The 19,622-nt window shown below is 45.6% G+C and overlaps 1 protein-coding gene across 1 annotated transcript in view; it reads right to left on the bottom strand.

Moving 5' to 3' along the window:
* Positions 1-19,622, bottom strand: part of VWA8 (von Willebrand factor A domain containing 8) — an 89,579-nt gene that overhangs the window by 57,080 nt on the left and 12,877 nt on the right. The window contains 10 exon segments of the mRNA XM_087726748.1: positions 1,893-1,999; positions 2,992-3,107; positions 8,723-8,800; positions 8,983-9,151; positions 13,114-13,227; positions 14,357-14,517; positions 15,619-15,696; positions 15,817-15,951; positions 17,354-17,491; positions 18,129-18,233. Of these exon segments, the coding sequence (XP_087582874.1) occupies positions 1,893-1,999; positions 2,992-3,107; positions 8,723-8,800; positions 8,983-9,151; positions 13,114-13,227; positions 14,357-14,517; positions 15,619-15,696; positions 15,817-15,951; positions 17,354-17,491; positions 18,129-18,233 (1,201 nt within the window).

Below are 19,622 nucleotides of genomic sequence, written 5' to 3'. Positions count from 1 at the left end.
GTTCGCGCATTTGTGGGTGAACCGCTTAAAGCAGCAATGAAATGATGGTTAAAAAGCCCTGATTCTGGCAATCTGCTCCTGCTTACAGCTGATCAAACTGGGCATAATTATTCATTTATTGAAGGTATTTACCTCCTAACTAGGCACCCACCGAATTCTGCGCAGCCCACATCGCATAGCTAAATTTGACACTAAAACATTACTGTATGTGGCAGGTGTCAAAAACCCAAGGACACTTGAAGACAGACGGCTCCAAGGATTCCCAAGTAAAAATAGAACATCTGTCACACCCACATTGACAGGGGAAGCCACTTCTCTATTTCGTTTGTTCTTTAAAATTCGATTTATTATATTTTTGTGCAGCCCAGCGTTACCTAGTTTGGGTAATGAAACGTCTGCAAGAAAACAACGAAGCTCAGAGATCACCAAGGAATCCATAGTCCTCCTCCTCCACTTTGCCTACTCCGTCCTCCCCAATAAACCCCACTTCCTCCTAGCACTGAGGGCGTTACCTAGTTGGGTAATGAAACGTCTGCAAGAAAACCGCCAAGCTCTGAGATCACCAAGGAACCCACAGTCCTCCTCCTCCTTGCAAATCCCCTTCCCTCTAGCACTAAGGATGTTATCTAGGTGGGTCGAAATGTCCATAAGAAAACAGCTAAATTCAGAGAGAACTAAGGATCCTACAATCAGGGCTGGGGTTCAGCTGGTTTGGACTGGTTTGGGTGAACCGATTGCTAATTTTACATCTGCTTCGCTGAACCAGTAGTTGCAACGACTGGCTGGCCACGCCCACCCCTCCCCTCTTTTCCCAGGAGTCTCCATGCAGCCAGGTAAGTGCAGGGCCTGCACGGAAGATCTGGGAGGGTGAAAAATGGGCCTCTCGGAAGTTCCAGAAATGGGCCAGTTTCCGGCCTCTGGAGGGGCCTCCAGCTGTTTTTGCCCTCCTGGAGGCTCGATGAAAGCCGGTTGCTAAAAAATTTGACTCCCACCCCTGCCAGCAATCCTTCTCCTCCTTCTGTCTGCAAACTTCATTCCCTTCTAGCCTTGAAGATGTTACCCAGTTTGGTAATGAAAGGTCTGTGAGAAAATAGCCAAGCTCAGAGAGCACCAAGGACCCAACTATCGCCCAACAATCAAGACCAAGTTGCCTGATTCCATTGAACATGTTAGGAATATAATTCTAACGGTTGGGTTGGCAATATATAAATCATGTAACAATGCTGTACATGTTTCTTTAAATCATACTGTAAAATGTGATTGGTTGCTGTTTCCTCAATCGGCCATAAGAGGGAGCCAGAACGACTGTTAGCTCTCTCTGTTTGTTAGATGCTGGGCTGATCTGATCTGAGTGTTTTTGGAAGCTGGCTGTTAGAAAGTGCCGTGAGCTATTGTAAGTTTTGCAACTGCTAGCAAGCTTTGAGTTCTGAACTGATTATATGATTACTGGACTATGTTATTTGGATTATCCCTTAACTGAAAAACGTTGATGACTGACTGTCTTATCCGTGTATGACTTGGACTGTTTGATGGACTCGGATACCTCTATTTTTCACGAAAGTAGAAGCCTATATAAATTGCAGTGTCTCTGTATGCTGGTTTGTGTGTTCTCCAACACAACTCTCACAACGCTTCTCTGAACGCACTCGCTCTCCCAACAGGGAGCGCATCTAACAGAACATACAAAGACAAAATTCAACTCAAGACAACGCGCCAAACGACGAGCTAAATCCAGTCACCTCTGAATCAACATCTCCGGGAACCTCGGATCTTTTTGGATGTTAAAACGAGATTTCAGAGAGGTAGAAGAAGGACAGGGTGGGGCCCAGTTTGTACGTATATATGATTTAACAGAAATATAAAGGGGGAAAAAAAACACAACGAGAGCTTACAGCTGTAATCTCTTCCCTCCGTTTCTTGGATATCAGCAGGGCGTGATTCGATCTCGGCATCCAAAAGGTTTTTATGTAAGGCGGATTTGGCCAGATTGGGTAAAAACCTAGATACCACAAGACAAGGAAGTGGAGGTTATTTCAAAGAGAGAGAGAGAGAAAAGTCTGTTCTGCAGACTTCTTACAGGTGACCAGATCCTATGGAGATCTTCTCACTTCTAAATTTTATCAGGGCATTAAGGGCTTTTCTTAACTTACTGCCTTCCGGAAGCAAACTCCTTGTCTCTACAAAAAAATCCTTTTATTAATTAACTGTGAATTCTGCTCACTCACATCCAGCAAAGTCTTTCGAGGGAGGATTTACAGTCACAGACTATAAAACTTGGCCAAGAGTCTCGGAGACTCACAAACCAATGAAGGGAACTAATTGCCTCCTGCAAACTCCACTCCCCTTTCGCTCCTCTTTTATTTCCATTAGTGCTCCCTCTGAGAATCATTGAGGCCACTTGGAGGTTTATCTGTTCATCTGTCCAAGTGGCCTCAACGACAAGAGCCGAGGTGGCGCAGTGGTTAGGGTGCTGTACTGCAGGCCACTTCAGCTGACTGTTATCTGCAGTTCGGCGGTTCTAATCTCACCGGCTCAAGGTTGACTCAGCCTTCCATCCTTCCGAGGTGGGTGAAATGAGGACCCAGACTGTGGGGGCAATATATGCTGATTCTGTAAACCGTTTAGAGAGAGCTGAAAGCCCTATGAAGCGGTATATAAGTCTAACTGCTATTGCTATTGACTCTCAGAGGGAGCACTAATGGCCAGATGACTGTGAAGAACATAAATCTTTCCATCCTCCACCCTTCAGTCAGAACCGAAGAAGCTTCTTGGATGAGAAACGAAACGTCTTCAAGAGAAAAAAACCAAGAGAGTCCAGTTGCCTCTTGAAAAAAAAACGTATTTGGGACAACCGTGACCTGGATGACCGACGACATCCTGGTGGATCAGTGGACTCACAGCCAACCTGATCAAAGATTTCTCCTTTACGTCTCAGATAAAACAAAAATGCCTACAAAACATATGTATATATTTTCAAAAAAAAAAATCTACCTAGAAAGACAAGCTTTGTGGATGGCGTGGTGGATGCTCTCATCCGGGTAGTGAGAGAGACGCCGACAGATTCTCAAAAGCTGGCGGGTGGATAAGGAGGCGGCCAGAGACTGCGCCTGTTAACGAGAAATGAATTTAATGTCAGGGTTCCAAATAGCCTCCAAAATTAAATCAGAGTGCAAGGCAAAGTATTGCTCAAAGTTCCAATTGATGAAGAGAGACATGTTGGCACATCTGGGAAAACCCCAATCTGAAAGCTTCCCGGTTTTTCCAGTTGAAAGTTCAAGATCTTTTCCCCCCACACCCACCAGCCCATCCCAAAGTCCAATCTCCCACTGCTGTGCTGGCAGGTTCCTCCCATCCAGTTCCAGTCAGGTGCAGAGGTGCAGAGACAAAGGATGACCTTGGTTTTCTAGAAAGAATGTTGTTATGGCTACATCGCATCTCACTCTTTACAATCCCCCTTCCCATTTTCCCACAATAGAAAATGGATAGTAGAATAATAGAAAGTGTGGCAGGCCAAAGATCCAAAAGAAAAGATGGCTGCAGGCCTGACATTTAATTTAATTTATCTCCCCTGGTAAAGCAGAAAAGAAGGTCCTTTCGAAACACGCAACGCTTGGCAGAAGAAGGCTTCCCCAGTCTGGTGCCCCCCAAGGCCCTCAACGCTCGTATTTAACCTCTGGAGCAGCTTCGGAGGGGACCGAAGGAAGGAAAAATGCAATTTGAAGGCATGGCCTGTTAAGAGTCTCCGGTGACTTAAATACAAAGCTGAGTCTGGTTTTGTGCAGGGGTGTCAAACTGGATTTCTTTGTGAGCCGGATCAGCATTGTAGTTCTCCTCCAGCTGCTGGTACTGCCGGTTCGGTCCTCGGGGGGAGACAGGACAGACCCCCCTCCTGCAGCACCTTGCCGGCCAAAACGGGGTGGCGGTGGTGGGGGCACACGGCAGGAGGCGGTCCTGCTGCCATTATTACCGATTCGGCAACCGAAAATTTTTGCTTGTGTGCACGTGCACATTTGTACTTAAAACAGTGCGCATGCGCGCATTTAAAAAAAGGGGGGAGGAACTGCATTTCTTTCAGATTGTTCCGCGCATGTGCAGAACAGAAAATCAAGATGGAGCGGCCGAGGATGGAACCGGTACGGTCATGTGTCCAGCTGAGTTACTATCTAATTGGCCGAACCCCCTCCCCCACCCCCCGGCGGCCCGTTTTCAGCCTCCACAGCCTCCTGCAGCACTCTGCTGGCCCAAAACGGGCTGCGGGGGAAGCATGCAGGCCCCTCCGTGTCCCATTTTGGCCGACGGAGGCACCACGGGCCGGTCCTTTGATATTTCCAGGCCGGCCCCCGTGGGCCAGATCTAAGCACCCTGCGGGGTGGATTCAATCTGCGGGCCTTGAGTTTGACACCCCTGCCCTCGTCTACATTGTGAAGAAGACAGTTCAGGTAGTCCCTGCCTTACAAGAGTTCATTTAGTGACCATTAGAAGTTACAACGGCACTGAAGAAAAGTGACTTCTGAGTAGTTTTCACGCTGACGACCATGGTATCAACCCCAGGATTATGGGATCAAAATTCGGGCTTTTGGCAACAGGTTTACACTTGTGGTTGTCGCTGTGTCCCACGGTCACACAATTCCCCCCTTTGCAACCTCCGGGAAAGCAAACATCAAACAGAGAAGGCCAGGTTCACTTAAAAACTACGTGGCTGACATATCGAGGGCCGGGATTCACTTAGCAACGGTGGCAAGAAATGTGGTAACATGGGACAAAACTCAATGGACGCCTCCCTGAACCACAGAAATTTGGGGCTTCGATGACTCTGCTTTGCAGAAGGTCGCAAAAGGGGAATCACGTGACCTCGGGATACCTCAAAGGTCGTAAGTGTGAAGCACTTGCCAAGCGTCCAAATTTTGACCACGGGGAATGCTACCAAGGTCATAAGTGTGAAAAATGGTCGTGAGTCACCTTTTTTCCCCCAGTGCGGTTGCAACTTTCAATGGTCACTAAGTGAACCGTTGTTACGTCGAGGACTACCTTTTTGTAGTTATGTAAAAGTAAAAACTTCAGGTTGGATGTTACAATCTTACTCTGCGGAATTAAAAGTCTCCTTTTCTTTCTTCTTCCCTTCTTTTCTACACTCCCTTTCTCCTCCCTTATTTTTCCTATTATTTGTTTTTGTCCCTTTGTATTTTACATTATAAACTGACAAAAATTTGGAGAGGCAAAAAATAAAGAATTTATTTATGCAGAGCTTCATTACTGTTGGGGAAACCAAGAGCCGTTCTCCCCCAACTAAGCTAAATTGTCATTTTTGTAAAAAAAAAAAAAAACACGATCAGAGCCGTTATCTGTGGCTTTAACAGCTGAAGGGTTAAACTTGCACTGGCCCAGCATGTTCAAATATTTTGAGGGTAAATCCAGCTTGCTGAGATTAATGTTTTATTAAGCTGTCTAGCATTGCCAGACAGATGGAACATGCTGGAAACTAAAAAGGAATAAAGCGAATTTCGCTGCAATTTTGCCTTCTCCCTCAAATATCAACCTAAATTGGAAACTTTGCTAGGAAATAGCAATGCTCTGGTGGCGGCTATCATGCCACCCCTAAACTCCAATCTGTGTTTATGGAGATTCTCAATCTTCCAGGTGAAAAGGTTAAAGCATTTTGGATAAAATGGTTGTCCCAAAAGCGCTTTTCCAAAAAGCAACTGGACTTTAAAAGAAAAATCCATTAAAACATTTCACTTCTCATCCACGAAGCTTCTTCTTTTGAACTGAAGAGGCTTCTTGGATGAGAAGCAAAACGCTTTCAAGAGGGGGGGGGGAAACGAGAAAGTTTTGGAAAAAGCACCTTTGTTCCAGTGTTAATTAGCTATTATGATTATGTGAATGGTAGGAAAACCAATCCTTCCACCAAGACAGGAACATTTCCTGAATTTGTTCTCCGCTGACTTTTGTCTCCACTTAAGACAGTAATGAAAACAAAACACTGCACAAAAATACCAAGGCCATTAACAAAAACCAGGAATGTCCAACCTTGGCAATTTTAAGACTTGTGGACTTTGACCCCAATGCTGGCTGGGGAATTCTGGCCAGTGAAGTCTGCAGGTCTTAAAGTTGCTAAGACTGGACAGCCCTGATGATAGCATAGCATAGCATTAGTATAGCATAGCAAAATATAGTATAGCATAGGATAAGATAGGATAGGATAGGACAGGATAGAATAGGATGCAGAATTAGAATAGAAATAGAAAAGAACAGAATAGAAAGTGAAATAGAATGGAATAGAATAGAATTCTAGATGGAATAGAATAGAATTCTAGATGGAATAGAATAGAATTCTAGATGGAATAGAATAGAATTCTAGATGGAATAGAATAGAATTCTAGATGGAATAGAATAGAATTCTAGATGGAATAGAATAGAATTCTAGATGGAATAGAATAGAATTCTAGATGGAATAGAATAGAATTCTAGATGGAATAGAATAGAATTCTAGATGGAATAAAATAGAATACAATACAATACAATAGAATCTAGAAGGGACCTTGGAGACCTTCTACTCCAGCCCCCTGATAAGAATAGAATAGAATAAAATAGAATAGCAGATGAAATAAAATAGAATAGAATCGAATCTGGAAGGGACCTTGGAGATCTTCTACTCCAGCCCCCTGCTAAGAATAGAATAAAATAGAATAGAATAGCAAGAGTTGGAAGGGACCTTGGAGGTTTTCTAGTCCACCTCCCGGCTCAAGCAGGAGACCCTGTCCCATTTCAGACAAATGGTTGTCTAGTCTCTTCTTAAAAGAGTGTTGCAGCATTCACAACTTCTGGAGGCAACTTCTGTCCCACTGGTTAATTTTTCTCACTGTCAGGAAATTTCTCCTAAGTTCCGGGGTGTTTCTCTCCTGGATTAGTTTAGCTTCTTGCCTTGCCTTCAGGTGCTCTGGAGAATAGCTTGACTTCCTCTTTTTTTTTTGTGGCAGCCCCTCAAATGTTGGAGCACTGCTATCATGTCACCCCTAATCCGTCTCTGCTAGACATTTTCCAACCTGTAAATCTGGCTCAAAGAAATTCAATCCAGTTTGTCTCCGACAGGAAGATTCGACGCTAGGGCTGAAATCGTGTCTAATGGGAAGAGCCATTGGCCTCCTGAATGAGTTCACAACTGCATTGGTGGATCAGCACATATCTGGAAACTTGTGAGTCTTATTCCCCCCTCCCCCTTCAGTATCTAATGCCTGAATTCAACTGGCAGCACCGAGCCAAAGATTTTTATCATTTTTCCCCCCTATGGATGGTTGTCACTGTTCATCTGTCAAGAACCATCTCTCCTCCCAGGCTGAAAAGTGACTCATTTCGATGTGATAGCCTCTGGACAATTTGCCATTTTAAGAAAACTCTCCCGAGGAGGCCTACTTTTCACACTGCCTCCCAGGAAACATTTAGTTTAGTTGACTTTATTGTCATTGCACCTTGTACAACCAAATTACCATATTTTTCAGAGTATAAGACCCACCAAGGGGAAAGGAAGGAGAGAAGGAGAAAAGAAAGGAGGGAAGGAAGGAAGGAAGGAGGGAAGGAAGGAGAGAAGGAGGGAAGGGGAAGGAACGAGGGAAGGAAGGAGGGAAGGAAGGGGAGTAGGAGAGAAGAAACGAGGGAAGGAAAGAGGGAGGGAGGGAAGAAGAAGTAGGACCGTTGTAAGATAAGATGGATCTATGGGATGTTAAGAAAAGCAATCTTCAAGTATATTGTCAACTGTAGGGAAAAATTGTTATAAATACATATTATTAATAACAGTTATGAGATCATATAATTGTGAATGTATATATGAAATTGATAAAATAAAATAAAGAAAAAAAAGACCCACCAAGATTGTGAAGAGATAAATTTTTTAAAAAAGTTTTTGCACTCTGCAGATCTCTCAAACCCTCTGCATGCCTCATTTTTTGTGAAAAATGGGGCATGCAGAGTGCACCCTGGGGCTGGGGGCAAAAACAAGCAGAAAACCCGTCTATTTTTTGCAAAAAATAGGGCATGCATAGTCTTTGGGAGGCTTGTAGAATGCTTCTAGGGGCTTGGGGGGGGGGGGTGAGGGCAAAAACCAGCAAAAAATGGCCCGTTTTTTAAAATAAAAGTTAGAGACATTGGAAAAAAGTTTTTTTAGAATGAATCCAAGGCTGACCATCTCATTTCACAGCATCTCCGTTTCAAAGCCGAAGAGCCAGCGCTGTCCGAAGACGTCTCCGTGGTCACGTGGCCGGCGTGATTAAACACCGAAGGCGCACGGAACGCTGTCCCCTTCCCACCAAAGGTGGTTCCTATTTTTCTACTTGCGTTTCTTACTTGCTTTCGAACCGCTAGGTTGGCAGAAGCTGGGACAAGTCACGGGAGCTCACTCCCTTACGCGGCGCTAGGGATTTGAACCGCCGACCTTTCTGATCGACAAGCCCAGCGTCTTAGCCCCTAACTCACCGCGTCCCCCCACATAAATGTTAATATGTGTTAAATATAAAACTCCTCTAAGGCAGAGGTCTCCAACCGTGGCAACTTTTAAGAGTTGTGGGCTTCAACAGAGTTCTGGGAGTCTTAAAAGTGGCCAAGGTTGTAGAGCCGTCTTCTCAGGCGCTCGACATAAAATCACTTCCTGAGATTCTGCAAAATTCTTGACGACTCCGCCAACGGTGTGTGCGTATGTGTGTGTGTGTGTTTTTAGGGACATTAAACTCACGGTGGGATCGTTGGTGTCACGAAGCTTGTGCGTTAACTTCAGCAGCTTCTCCGCTGACGCACGGGCCACATTCGGAGCCTGGAAGAAATAACGCTAACTTAATGGAACTCCTCCTCCAACTTACGACTTACATTGGCGCCCGAGATTTACGTTGCTAAGGGGGAAATTTGAAAGAAGCAAAGATTAAAAAAAAAAAAAAATTGCAATCACCGTCACCGGCCAGAAAAAGAATCTGTAAAATAGAACACACCACAACTTACCATCTCTTGAATAACTTTAATTTCCTCATTCTTGCTCAGCGGCTTCATGTAATGGAAGAGGAAGAGCGTCAAGAGCTCTGGGCCCAACCACTGCTGAGTCGTACTTCCGACTGTAGGCGGTTCTGCCAGCGCGATTACTCTGAAGGAGGGGTGGATGGGGAAAATAGCCCTAGGAGAGAAGAAGTTAAAAGAACAAAAGGACAAACAGTTTAGTTGTTTCGCCTCGCAAGGAACTGAAGGGCAGCTGAACGTTTAAAAAGCAAGATGTTCGCGCAAAGGATACACGCTAAGTTCTAATTAATCTAGACCCGGGATTTGTATTTGTATTTTATTATTTGTATGCCGCCCTTCTCCGGGAGGACTCAGGGCGGCAAACAATTCAAGGGGGAAAAAAAAAGGGGGAACATAAAAGACAAAATACAAATAATAAAAGTAGACAACAGTCGCACAACCATATATGTCGAGAGGGGAAGGGAACTCATCACCCCCAGGCCTGCCGGCAAAGCCAGGTTTTGACGGCTTTTCGGAAGGCCTGGAGAGAGGTGAGGGTCCGAATCCCTGCGGGGAGTTCGTTCCAGAGGGCCGGAGCTGCCACAGAGAAGGCCCTCCCCCGGGTAATAGCCAGGTGGCATTGGCTGGTAGACGGAACCCGGAGGAGGCCGACCCTGTGTGATCTAATGGGTCTGTGGGAGGTAATTGGCAGCAGGCGGTCTCTCAAGTACCCAGATCCAATACCATGAAGGGCTTTATAAGTTACGAACATATGCCATGTGCGTCACAGGTGGCACACGGAGCCATTTTTTAGGGCATATGAGGCGTTGCACTGTTAGCTCCAGCGTGCATGTGCAGATGATGTCCGGCCTTCTTTTTTTGGCCGTTTTTTGCCCTCTGGAGACTTCCCTGAAGCTTCCGGAGTGCAAAAAAACGGCCCAACGCACAAACCGGAAGTTCGGGAACTGCCTTCCGGTTTGCGCGTTGAGCCATTTTTTGCGCTCCGGAGTCTTCGGGGAAGCCTCCTGAAGGTTCCGGAGGGCGGAAAACGGCCCAACGGGCAACCTGGAAGTGAAAAACGGCCCTATGGGCAAACTAGAAGTCCATTCCTGAACTTCCAAGTTGCCCATAGGGCCGTTTTTCACCCTCCGGAGCCTTCAGGGAAGCCTCCGGGGGTGGGGGGGCAGGGGAGGGTGTTTTCAGCCCTCCCCAGACTCCTAGAAAGCCTCTGGAGCTTGGGGAGGGCGGAAAACGGGTCCATTGCATGCATAACATTATGGGTGTGGGCACGCCCGCGCACAACCCCCCCTGCACAGAATTCAAGAGGAGGTTGGACTTGGACTGTTTGCGACAACGTAATGATTCCAAGCTAGTTCCTCTCTTGACTCCAACTCCAAGCTCTGCCTTTTTTTTCTACATAGGTTCTACTTCTGCGTTTCTGTGGGAAGGGTCTTTGGAGGTCTTCTAGTCCAACCCGCAGCTCAGGCAGGAAATCCTAAACCATTTCATACAAACGGTTGTCCAATCTCTTCTTGAAAACTTCCAGTGTTAAGAGCATTCAAAACTTCAGGAGGCAAGTTGCACCACTGAGTAATTGTTCTAAGCGTTCACGACTTGATCCCCAAATAAATGGCATATTTGTTTCACACAATTCAGTAGCCTGAGCTGATTAACCTAGCCAGGCATTAACGGTCATAAATCTGAATCAAAGCCTTACCTATCCCTGTAATCGCTCTTAAAACTGCCTTTCACTCCGGTCGACTAATTCCCTTTGCCACAGATCACAATTAATTAGGCTTAAGTAATTGGAGTAAGCCAGAGCAGTAAGCAGAGATGACCCATTTATTCAAGATGACTCCAACAACAGCCTAGTAATCATAAGCTTGGATTAAATCGAAACCATCGTTAACAGAAGACTCCCTGTTTCTTCCTGTTTTGAAGTACAGGTGCGGGAGGCCCGCAGATCAGCTGATCCAAAGAGGGCCAGAAGGTCTGTCTCTGTTTCTGGCACACTCTTGCCAGCCCTGGCACCTTGCCAGCCCTGGCATCGCTCTTTTTGCGGCTGCCACTAAGAGAAGGGGCACGGGAGCTAGGATTTGCGGGGAGCTGTTCCGCGAGGCTGTTCCACGTGGATGGCAGTTGCATGTGGGACGCATGGGGCATGTTCCCTCCTCTCTTCCACCCCCCAGGAAATGGCAAGGACTGGCTGCACATGTGTTCAAATATTTTCGGGGAGGGCTTATTTTCAGGGAAACATGGTATATATCTTATCTTATCCTATCTATCATCTATCTATCTATCTATCTATCTATCTATCTATCTATCTATCTATCTCTATCTATCATCTGTCATCTATTTCTCTCAATTTATCATCTCTATCTCATATCTATCTATCCATCCATCCCATCCATCTATCTGTCTATCATCTATTTAATCTATCTCTTGTCTGTCTGTCACTCTATCTATAAATCCATTCATCCACATCCATCCATCCCTGTCTCTCTGCCTGCCTATCATCCATCCATCCATCCATCTATCTTATCTATCCTATCATCTATCTGTCTGTCTGTCTGTCTATCTATCTATCATCTATCTAATCTATCTCTTGTCTGTCTGTCTGTCTATCTATAAATCCATTCATCCACATCCATCCATCCATACCTGTCTCTCTGCCTGCCTATCATCCATGTATCTATCTATCTATCTACCTACCTACCTACCTACCTTCCTTCCTTCCTTCCTTCCTTCCTTCCTTCCTTCCTTCCTTCCTTCCTACCCACCCACCTACCCACCCACCCACCCCTAAACCCACCCATTTCATTTTAATGCATGCCGATTACTGAGGATAAAGTTATCCCGAAGCCTCTGTCAGTTCTCCCGAGGGAGTTGTGTATTCCGGGGCAAAAGGTTGAGTCCAGTTCTGGCCTGCAGGAATAACGTGAACAAATTGTCCCGCAGTGAGTCCCTTTTTTTTTCCTGTTGGAAAACCCAAACAAAACTGCCGAAGGGTCAGCTGTCTCTTCAAAAGGCTCCTGCAGATCAAAGCTTTGAAGTTCAAAGGGGTTATTTTTAGCCTCCAAAGCTCATCCTCTACTGATAAACACGGACAGAGAAAGATCTGAAAGGAACATGAGAAATGCAAACAAATGACGAGGCAGCTGTCAACAGGCAGAAGGGAAGCACATGATGCGTCATTTTATTAAATCCATCCATCCATCCATCCATCCATCCATCCATCCATCCATCCATCCATCTATCTATCTATCTATCTATCTATCCTCTCTCTCTCTCTCTCTCTCTCTACCTACCTACCTACCTACTTCTGTCTGTCTGTCTGTCTATCATCTATCTATCTATCTATCTATCTATCTATCTATCTATCTATCTATCTATCATCTATCTATCCATCATCTATCTATCTATCTATCTATCTATCTATCTATCTATCTATCTATCTATCATCTATCTATCCATCATCTATCTATCTATCAATCTATCTATCTATCTATCTATCTATCCATCCATCCATCCATCCATCATCCATCATCCATCATCCATCTATCTATCTATCTATCTATCTATCTATCTATCTATCTATCTATCTATCTATCTATCTATCTATCATCTATCTATCTATCCATCCATCCATCCATCCATCCATCCATCCATCCATCCATCCATCCATCCATCTACCTACCTACCTACCTACCTATCATCCATCTATATCTATCTATCTATCCATCATCCATCATCTATCTATCTATCTATCTATCTATCTATCTATCTATCTATCTATCTATCTATCTATCTATCTATCATCTATCTATCATCTATCTATCGATCTGTCTGTCTATCTATCTATCATTGTCTGTCTGTCTGTCTGTCTGTCTGTCTACCTACCTACCTACCTACCTACCTACCTACCTACCTACCTAACTACCTACCTTCCATCCATCCATCCATCCACCCACCCACCCACCCACCCACCCACCCACCTACTATTGTAATATTTGTATTTCTTTTTCCTTTTTTGTGTAGTGAGATGTATATGTACTAAGTCTGTTTCATTTGTATTTAAAATAAAAAAGGGGAAAAAAGAAAAAAATGCAATTAACTGTAATAAAGACTGGGGGGTTTAACCTTTCTTGAAGTTCTTCCTCTGAGATTTGAAGTTCTTGCAGCAGCTTCCGGTATCGGTCTTCCCTCAACAATCGGGTGCCATCGTAAAGGGTGATCTCTCTGTCGTGAATCAACCTGCAACGTGAAAGAAGTAAACAAATAAGTCGGAAGAGAACTGTGTGAGCTTGGTCGCTTTCTTGCTGACATCTCACGACCCAACTAGGGAACGTCATCAGTGTTAGAAGGGAGTGGGGTTTCCGGACAGGAGGAAGAAGTAGAGGAAGACTGTGGGGGTCCTTGATGATCTCTGAGCTTGCTTGTTTTCTTGCAGACATTTCACGACCCAACTAGGCAACATCATCAGTGCCAGAAGGGAGTGGGGTTTGTGGAGAGGAGGAAGGACCGTGGGATCCTTGGTAGTTTCTGGAGCTGGGTTGTAAGACGTTTCATTACCTGACTAGGTAACATCATCACTGCTAGAAGAGAGTTGGGCTTACAGAGAGGAAGAGGAGAAAGAGGAAGAGGAAAAGGAGGAAGAGGACTGTGGGATTCTTGGTACTTTCTGAGCTTGTTGGTTTTCTCACAGACATTTCATTACCCAACTAGATAATATCATCAGTACTAGAAGGGAGTGCGGTTTGCAGAGAGGAGGAGGAGGAAGAGGAGGAGGAGGAGGAGGAGGAGGAGGAGGAGGAGGAGGAGGAGGAGGAGGAGGAGGAGGAGGAGGAGGAGGAGGAGGAGGAGGAGGAGAGGAATATGGGGACCTTGGTGCTCTCTGTGCTTGGCTGTCTTCTTGCAGACATTTAATGACCTAACTAGGCAACATCATCAGTGCCAGAAGGGAATGGGGTTTCCAGGGAGGAGGAGGAAGCGGAGGAGGAAGAGGAGGAGGAGAACTTTGTGGTTCTTGAGCTTGGTTGCTTTCTTGCAGGCGTCTCATGACCCAACTGAGTAACATCATCAGTGCTAGTGATGACGTTACCTAGTATGGATCATGCAACATGGGCAAGAAAACCACCAAGCTCAGAGGGCACCAAGGACCCCACAATCTTCCTCCCCCTCCCTCTAGCACTGATGACATTACCTAGTTTGGTCATGAAACGCCTGCAAGAAAACCATCTTCTGCACGCGCCTCCGTTGTTCCTCTTCAAAGGCGGACATGCGAACGTGGCCCTCGAGGGTGCCCAGGGCCCAAAATGCCTCCCTCCCTTCGTTAACACTCCACAAAGCCCCACCACCACCACCACCACCGCTGCTGGGGTACCTTTGGAGGACAGCTAGGGTGCCTGGGTTGACTCGGTGAAGGCCGTCCAGGATGACCAGCTTCCCCTGGAGGGCAGCGGTGACCAGGGGGGAAGGTCTCCAGGAGGTGTCCCCGCTGGGGAGCGTGTACCTTTGCTGCAGAAGGTCTCGCGCTGTCATATCCTGCGGGTAACAAGAACAGCCCCCCGGCAGAGAGGTTGGGCTCCAGAGTGGTCGGACAGTGAGGACTGTTCATATAGCTGAAAGTCCCATCCTTCAGGCAAAGGGCCCGAGAGAGACACCTAGATTTTATTATTCTCTTTCCCAACATCAAGTGCAGGAGAGAGGAGGGGAAGGAAGGAGGAAGAGAGAGAGAGAGGGTGTGAGAGAGAAAGAGAAAGGGGGGGAGAGAACAAGAGAGAAAGAGGGTGAGAGTGAGAGAGACACACAGGAGGAGAGAAAGAGAAAGGGAAGAAAGGCGAGAGATAGGGAGAAAGAGCGCGAGAGAGAAAGAGACAGGGAAGGAGGGAGGGAGAGAGGGAAAGACAGAGGGAGAGGGATGGAGAGAAAGAGAAGGAGGGAGAGAAGGAGAGGGGAGAGAAAGAGTGAGTGAGAGAAAGAGAGAGGGAAAAGGGGAGGGAGGGAGAGAGAGAAGGACAGAGAGAGAGAAAGAAGGAGGGAGGGAGGGAAAGACACACAGAGAGAGGGAGAGAAAGACAGAGAGAGAGAGAAAGAGAAGGAGGGAGGGAGAGTGGGAGAGAGAGAGAGAAAGAGGTAGGGAAGGAGAGGGGGAGAGAGGGAGAAGAAAAGAGGAAGGAGGGAGAAAGAGAGGGAGAGAGAAAGAGAGAGAAAGAGAAGGAGGAAGAGGGAAAGTGGGGAGGGAAGGAGGGAGGGAGATGGTGAGAGAGAGCGGGAGAGAGACAAAGGGAGGGAAGGAGAGAGGGACAGAGAGAAAGAGGAAGGGAAGGAGGGAGGGAGAGAGGGAAGGAGAGAGAGAGAGGGAGAGAAAGACAGAGAGAGAAAGATAAGGAGGGAGGGAGAGAGAGAAAGAGGTAGGGAAGGAGAGAGGAGAAGAAAAGAGGAAGGAGGGAGAAAGAGAAGCAGAGAAAGAGGGAAAGAGAGAGAAGGAGGGAGAGGGAAAGTGGGAGGGAAGGAGGGAGGGTGAGATGGTGAGAGAGAGCAGGAGAGAAAGACAAAGGGAGGGAAGGAGAGAGGGGGGGGGAGAGAGAACGAATGGCCAAGGCTGGAGAGACGTGGTACAATTTCCCCACGGTCAGAAGTTACCTGGTAGAGCATGATGGGTTCGATGTTGTATCCCAAGAGGGCCGCAAAGGCTTTGGCCACCACGGTTTTGCCGCAGCCCTGCCGGAGGAGAGAAGGGAGAGGAGGGAGTTCGGGGGACGGTCGAGGCACGCAAGCCTTTCAACCGGAGAAGCCACCGGAAGCCTTTGGACCCAGGCTGAGTCCTGACACAGTCCTCACCTTCTGTCCAATCAGGCAGAGGTCCTTCACCAGGTGGGATTGCATCATTTGGGCCAAGAGCTGCTCGTGGCTGGAGGTCCGGACGAAGCCCTCGGCCCCAGCACTCTGGCCGGAGAGATGAGTCCCAGCAGGGACCTGGGGAAAAAAAGGAAGGCTATTGCCGTGGAAGGGACCCCTAAGGTGTGGGGCCGAACGCTCACCAACAATTGACCTTCAACTCTTTGCTCACAAAGTGACATTGCTGTCCCATTTTTGTTGTTGTTGTTGTTGTTGTTCTTCATCCCATTGACCTCATTGGCCAGGTTCTGGGCTTTTCTTTATTGAAGAAATTTAGGAAGGGAAGGAGGGAGGCAGATGGAAGGCAGGAAGGGAGAAGGGAAGGAAGGAGGAAAGGGAGGCGATATAGATGGATGGGAGGGAGGGAGGGAGGGAGGATGGATCACCACTGACAGAAAGTCATGAAGGAAGGAAGGAAGGAAGGAAGGAAGGAAGGAAGGAAGGAAGGAAGGAAGGAAGGATCACCACTGACAGAAAGTCATGAAAGAAGGAAGGAAGGAAGGAAGGAAGGAAGGAAGGAAGGAAGGATCACCACTGACAGAATGTCATGAAAGAAGGAAGGAAGGAAGGAAGGAAGGAAGGAAGGAAGGAAGGAAGGAAGGAAGGAAGGAAGGAAGGAAGGATCACCACTGACAGAAAGTCATGAAAGAAGGAAGGAAGGAAGGAAGGAAGGATCACCACTGACAGAATGTCATGAAAGAAGGAAGGAAGGAAGGAAGGAAGGAAGGAAGGAAGGAAGGAAGGATCACCACTGACAGAAAGTCATGAAGGAAGGAAGGAAGGAAGGAAGGAAGGAAGGAAGGATCACCACTGACAGAAAGTCATGAAGGAAGGAAGGAAGGAAGGAAGGAAGGAAGGAAGGAAGGATCACCACTGACAGAATGTCATGAAAGAAGGAAGGAAGGAAGGAAGGAAGGAAGGAGGGAGGGAGGGAAGGAAGGAAGGAAAGGATCACCACTGACAGAGTCATGAAAGAAGAAGGAAGGAAGGAAGGAAGGAGGAGGGAAGGAAGAAAGGAAGGAAGGAGGGAGGGAAGGAAGGGAGGGAGGGAGGGAGGGAGGGAGGAAGGAAGGAAGGAAGGAAGGAAGGAAGGAAGGAAGGAAGGAAGGAAGGAAGGAAGGAAGGAAGGAAGGAAAGGCTCACCACTGACAGAGTCATGAAAGAAGAAGGAAGGAAGGAAGGAAGGAAGGAAGGAAGGAAGGAGGAGGGAAGGAAGAAAGGAAGGAAGGAAGGAAGCTAAATTCCATTCTGATTTTGACTGGAATAATTAAAATGTTCCAGTCAAAATCAGAATAGAATTCTGATTATATATGATGTATGTCCCAAATTTTGATTTTGGGGGGATGGGTATTGTGATGTTCCCTTCCTTTATTCATCTAAAAGAACAGGAAGGGAGATGAATGAATGCATGAATGAATGAATGGAGGGAGGGCAAATAATCAAATAATCTTTTCTTCACATTAAACTTTTAAATAATTACCTGGAATGTCACAGCTTCTCCGCCTATCGAGATGGTCACATCAGCCTGCAAACTTTTGTCCTCCTCCTCCTCCTTTTTCTTCACACTTATAACGTTTGTAGGAAGAGAAAATTTTCCGGAATCTTGGAGTTCAAATCGCTATGAAAGAATAGATACATTTATTTATTTCTTTTGCATCTTTGAGGTGAAAAAGCAATGGCTACAAGTTAAGTTAAATACATTTTTTTCCTCTTTCAGAACGTGAGCTAGGTTTTATTGGGCTTAAATTTGCTCCTTTGAAGAAAAGCAAACACACCACAATAAGTCCTCAGCTTGGAAATTTGTCTCGTCACGTAGACGAGGAATCACTTGGTAAATTTAAAACCAGGCATAAAGTTCATCTTTTGAGATCAAAGGAGCGTTGATGGCAACACGAGGGTTATAGGCGGCCAGGGAAATTCTGGGCTGCGGCCCTGATGTAATTTTCTTAAGTAATTTTCATCTTTTATCGCCAAAGGAGATGGGTTTTTTTTTTAATAATTTTCTTTTATTTTTATTACATAGACAACACATACACCCAACAACGAAAAAACAAAAACAAAAAAGGGAAAAAAAAACCCATCTGCATATTAGAGTTCTAATAACCCATGGGCTGCTATATTCCAACATGTTAAAATTTTCCACAAATCAAGAAAATAGAGATCGAGGAACGGAAGGGATATTCTCTCTAGGCTGAATTAAGTTTTCCTAGCACCTTTTTCTAATTGGTGGGTGTAACAAGCCATTAAACACTTACTTTTAAGGCGTCTTCAACAGCTGTCTGGCCTTCCTTTCCTAGCAAAACATTATATGGATAAAGCCAGTGGATGATATGTTGCAGTGACATCATAGGAAAGGAATTCTAAAGAAGAAAAATAAAATGAAAAACGAAAATAAGACCCTTATACCCAGGAGAAGAACTAATCCATGTCCTCTGGTTAAGTATTTGCAAACTTCCAAGGTTACATTGTAAAGTTTGTTTGCCGAGATTCCAAGTCTCTGGCAGCTTGGAGGAGAAACATCACTCGAGATTAGGAAAGATGAATAGTAGGATAGGATAGAAATAGAGTAGAGTAGAGTAGAGTAGAGTAGAGTAGAGTAGAGTAGAGTAGAGTAGAGTAGAGTAGAGTAGAGTAGAACAGAATAGAATAATAGGAGAGGAGAGGACAGAAATAGAAATAGAGTACAGTAGGAGTAGAGTAGAATAGGAGTAGAGTAGAGTAGAGTAGAGTAGAGTAGAGTAGAGTAGAGTAGAGTAGAACAGAACAGAATAGTAGGAGAGGAGAGGAGAGGACAGAAATAGAAATAGAGTACAGTAGGAGTAGAGTAGAATAGGAGTAGAGTAGAGTAGAGTAGAGTAGAACAGAACAGAATAGTAGGAGAGGAGAGGACAGAAATAGAAATAGAGTACAGTAAGAGTAGAGTAAAATAGGAGTAGAGTAGAGTAGAGTAGAGTAGAGTAGAGTAGAGTAGAACAGAACAGAACAGTAGGAGAGGAGAGGACAGAAATAGAAATAGAGTACAGTAAGAGTAGAGTAGAGTAGAGTAGAATAGAATAGAATAGAATAGAAAAGAAAAGAACAAAACAGATCGTAGTGGAGTGGAGTGGAATAGAATAGAATCTGGAAGGGACCTTGGAGGTCTTCTAGTCCAGCCCCCTGCTCAAGCAGGAGACCCTTGAATGAATGAATGTGTGTTTGTGTGTCTCTTCTCCTTCCCCTCGTCTTCCTTTTGGGTAGTATTTTTCAGAGCTACATCACACCCAGTTGGTATAACTGTGTATCTCAATCTTAAAAGTCAGCAATCGGAGTTTGTAGAATTATGCCAAGGTTGTAAATCTAAGAAAACAATCCAAACCTCGAATGAAGATTTAACTTTAATGCATCCACCCACCGCCGTAAACGGCCTGGGAAATCAAAGGTCTGTACGAACCTTTAGCCAAGTTGTCCCAAAGGTGCTTTTTTTTCCAACTGTCTGTTTTTTCTTTGAAGACGTTTCGCTTCTCATCCAAGAAGCTTCTTCAGCTCTGAATGTGGACGATGCTTGGGTCAAGACCAAAACACAGGAATTGGAAGCGTTCACCAAACCTATCAGAGCTGAAGAAGCTTCTTGGGTGAGAAGTGAAAGGTGAAAAACAAGGAAGTAGCAATAGCAATCGCAGTTAGACTTATATACCGCTTCATAGGGCTTTCAGCCCTCTCTAAGCAGTTTACAGAGTCAGCATATTGTCCCCAACAACAATGCGGGTCCT

This window comes from Thamnophis sirtalis, unplaced genomic scaffold (genome assembly GCF_051295495.1).
Source record: "Thamnophis sirtalis isolate CommonGarterSnake01/CBP01778 unplaced genomic scaffold, rThaSir2_p1.2 scaffold_12, whole genome shotgun sequence".
In the NCBI taxonomy this organism is placed as follows: domain Eukaryota; kingdom Metazoa; phylum Chordata; class Lepidosauria; order Squamata; family Natricidae; genus Thamnophis; species Thamnophis sirtalis.
The sequence above is the reverse complement of the archived record's forward strand: the minus strand, read 5'-3'. Positions and strand labels throughout refer to the sequence as shown.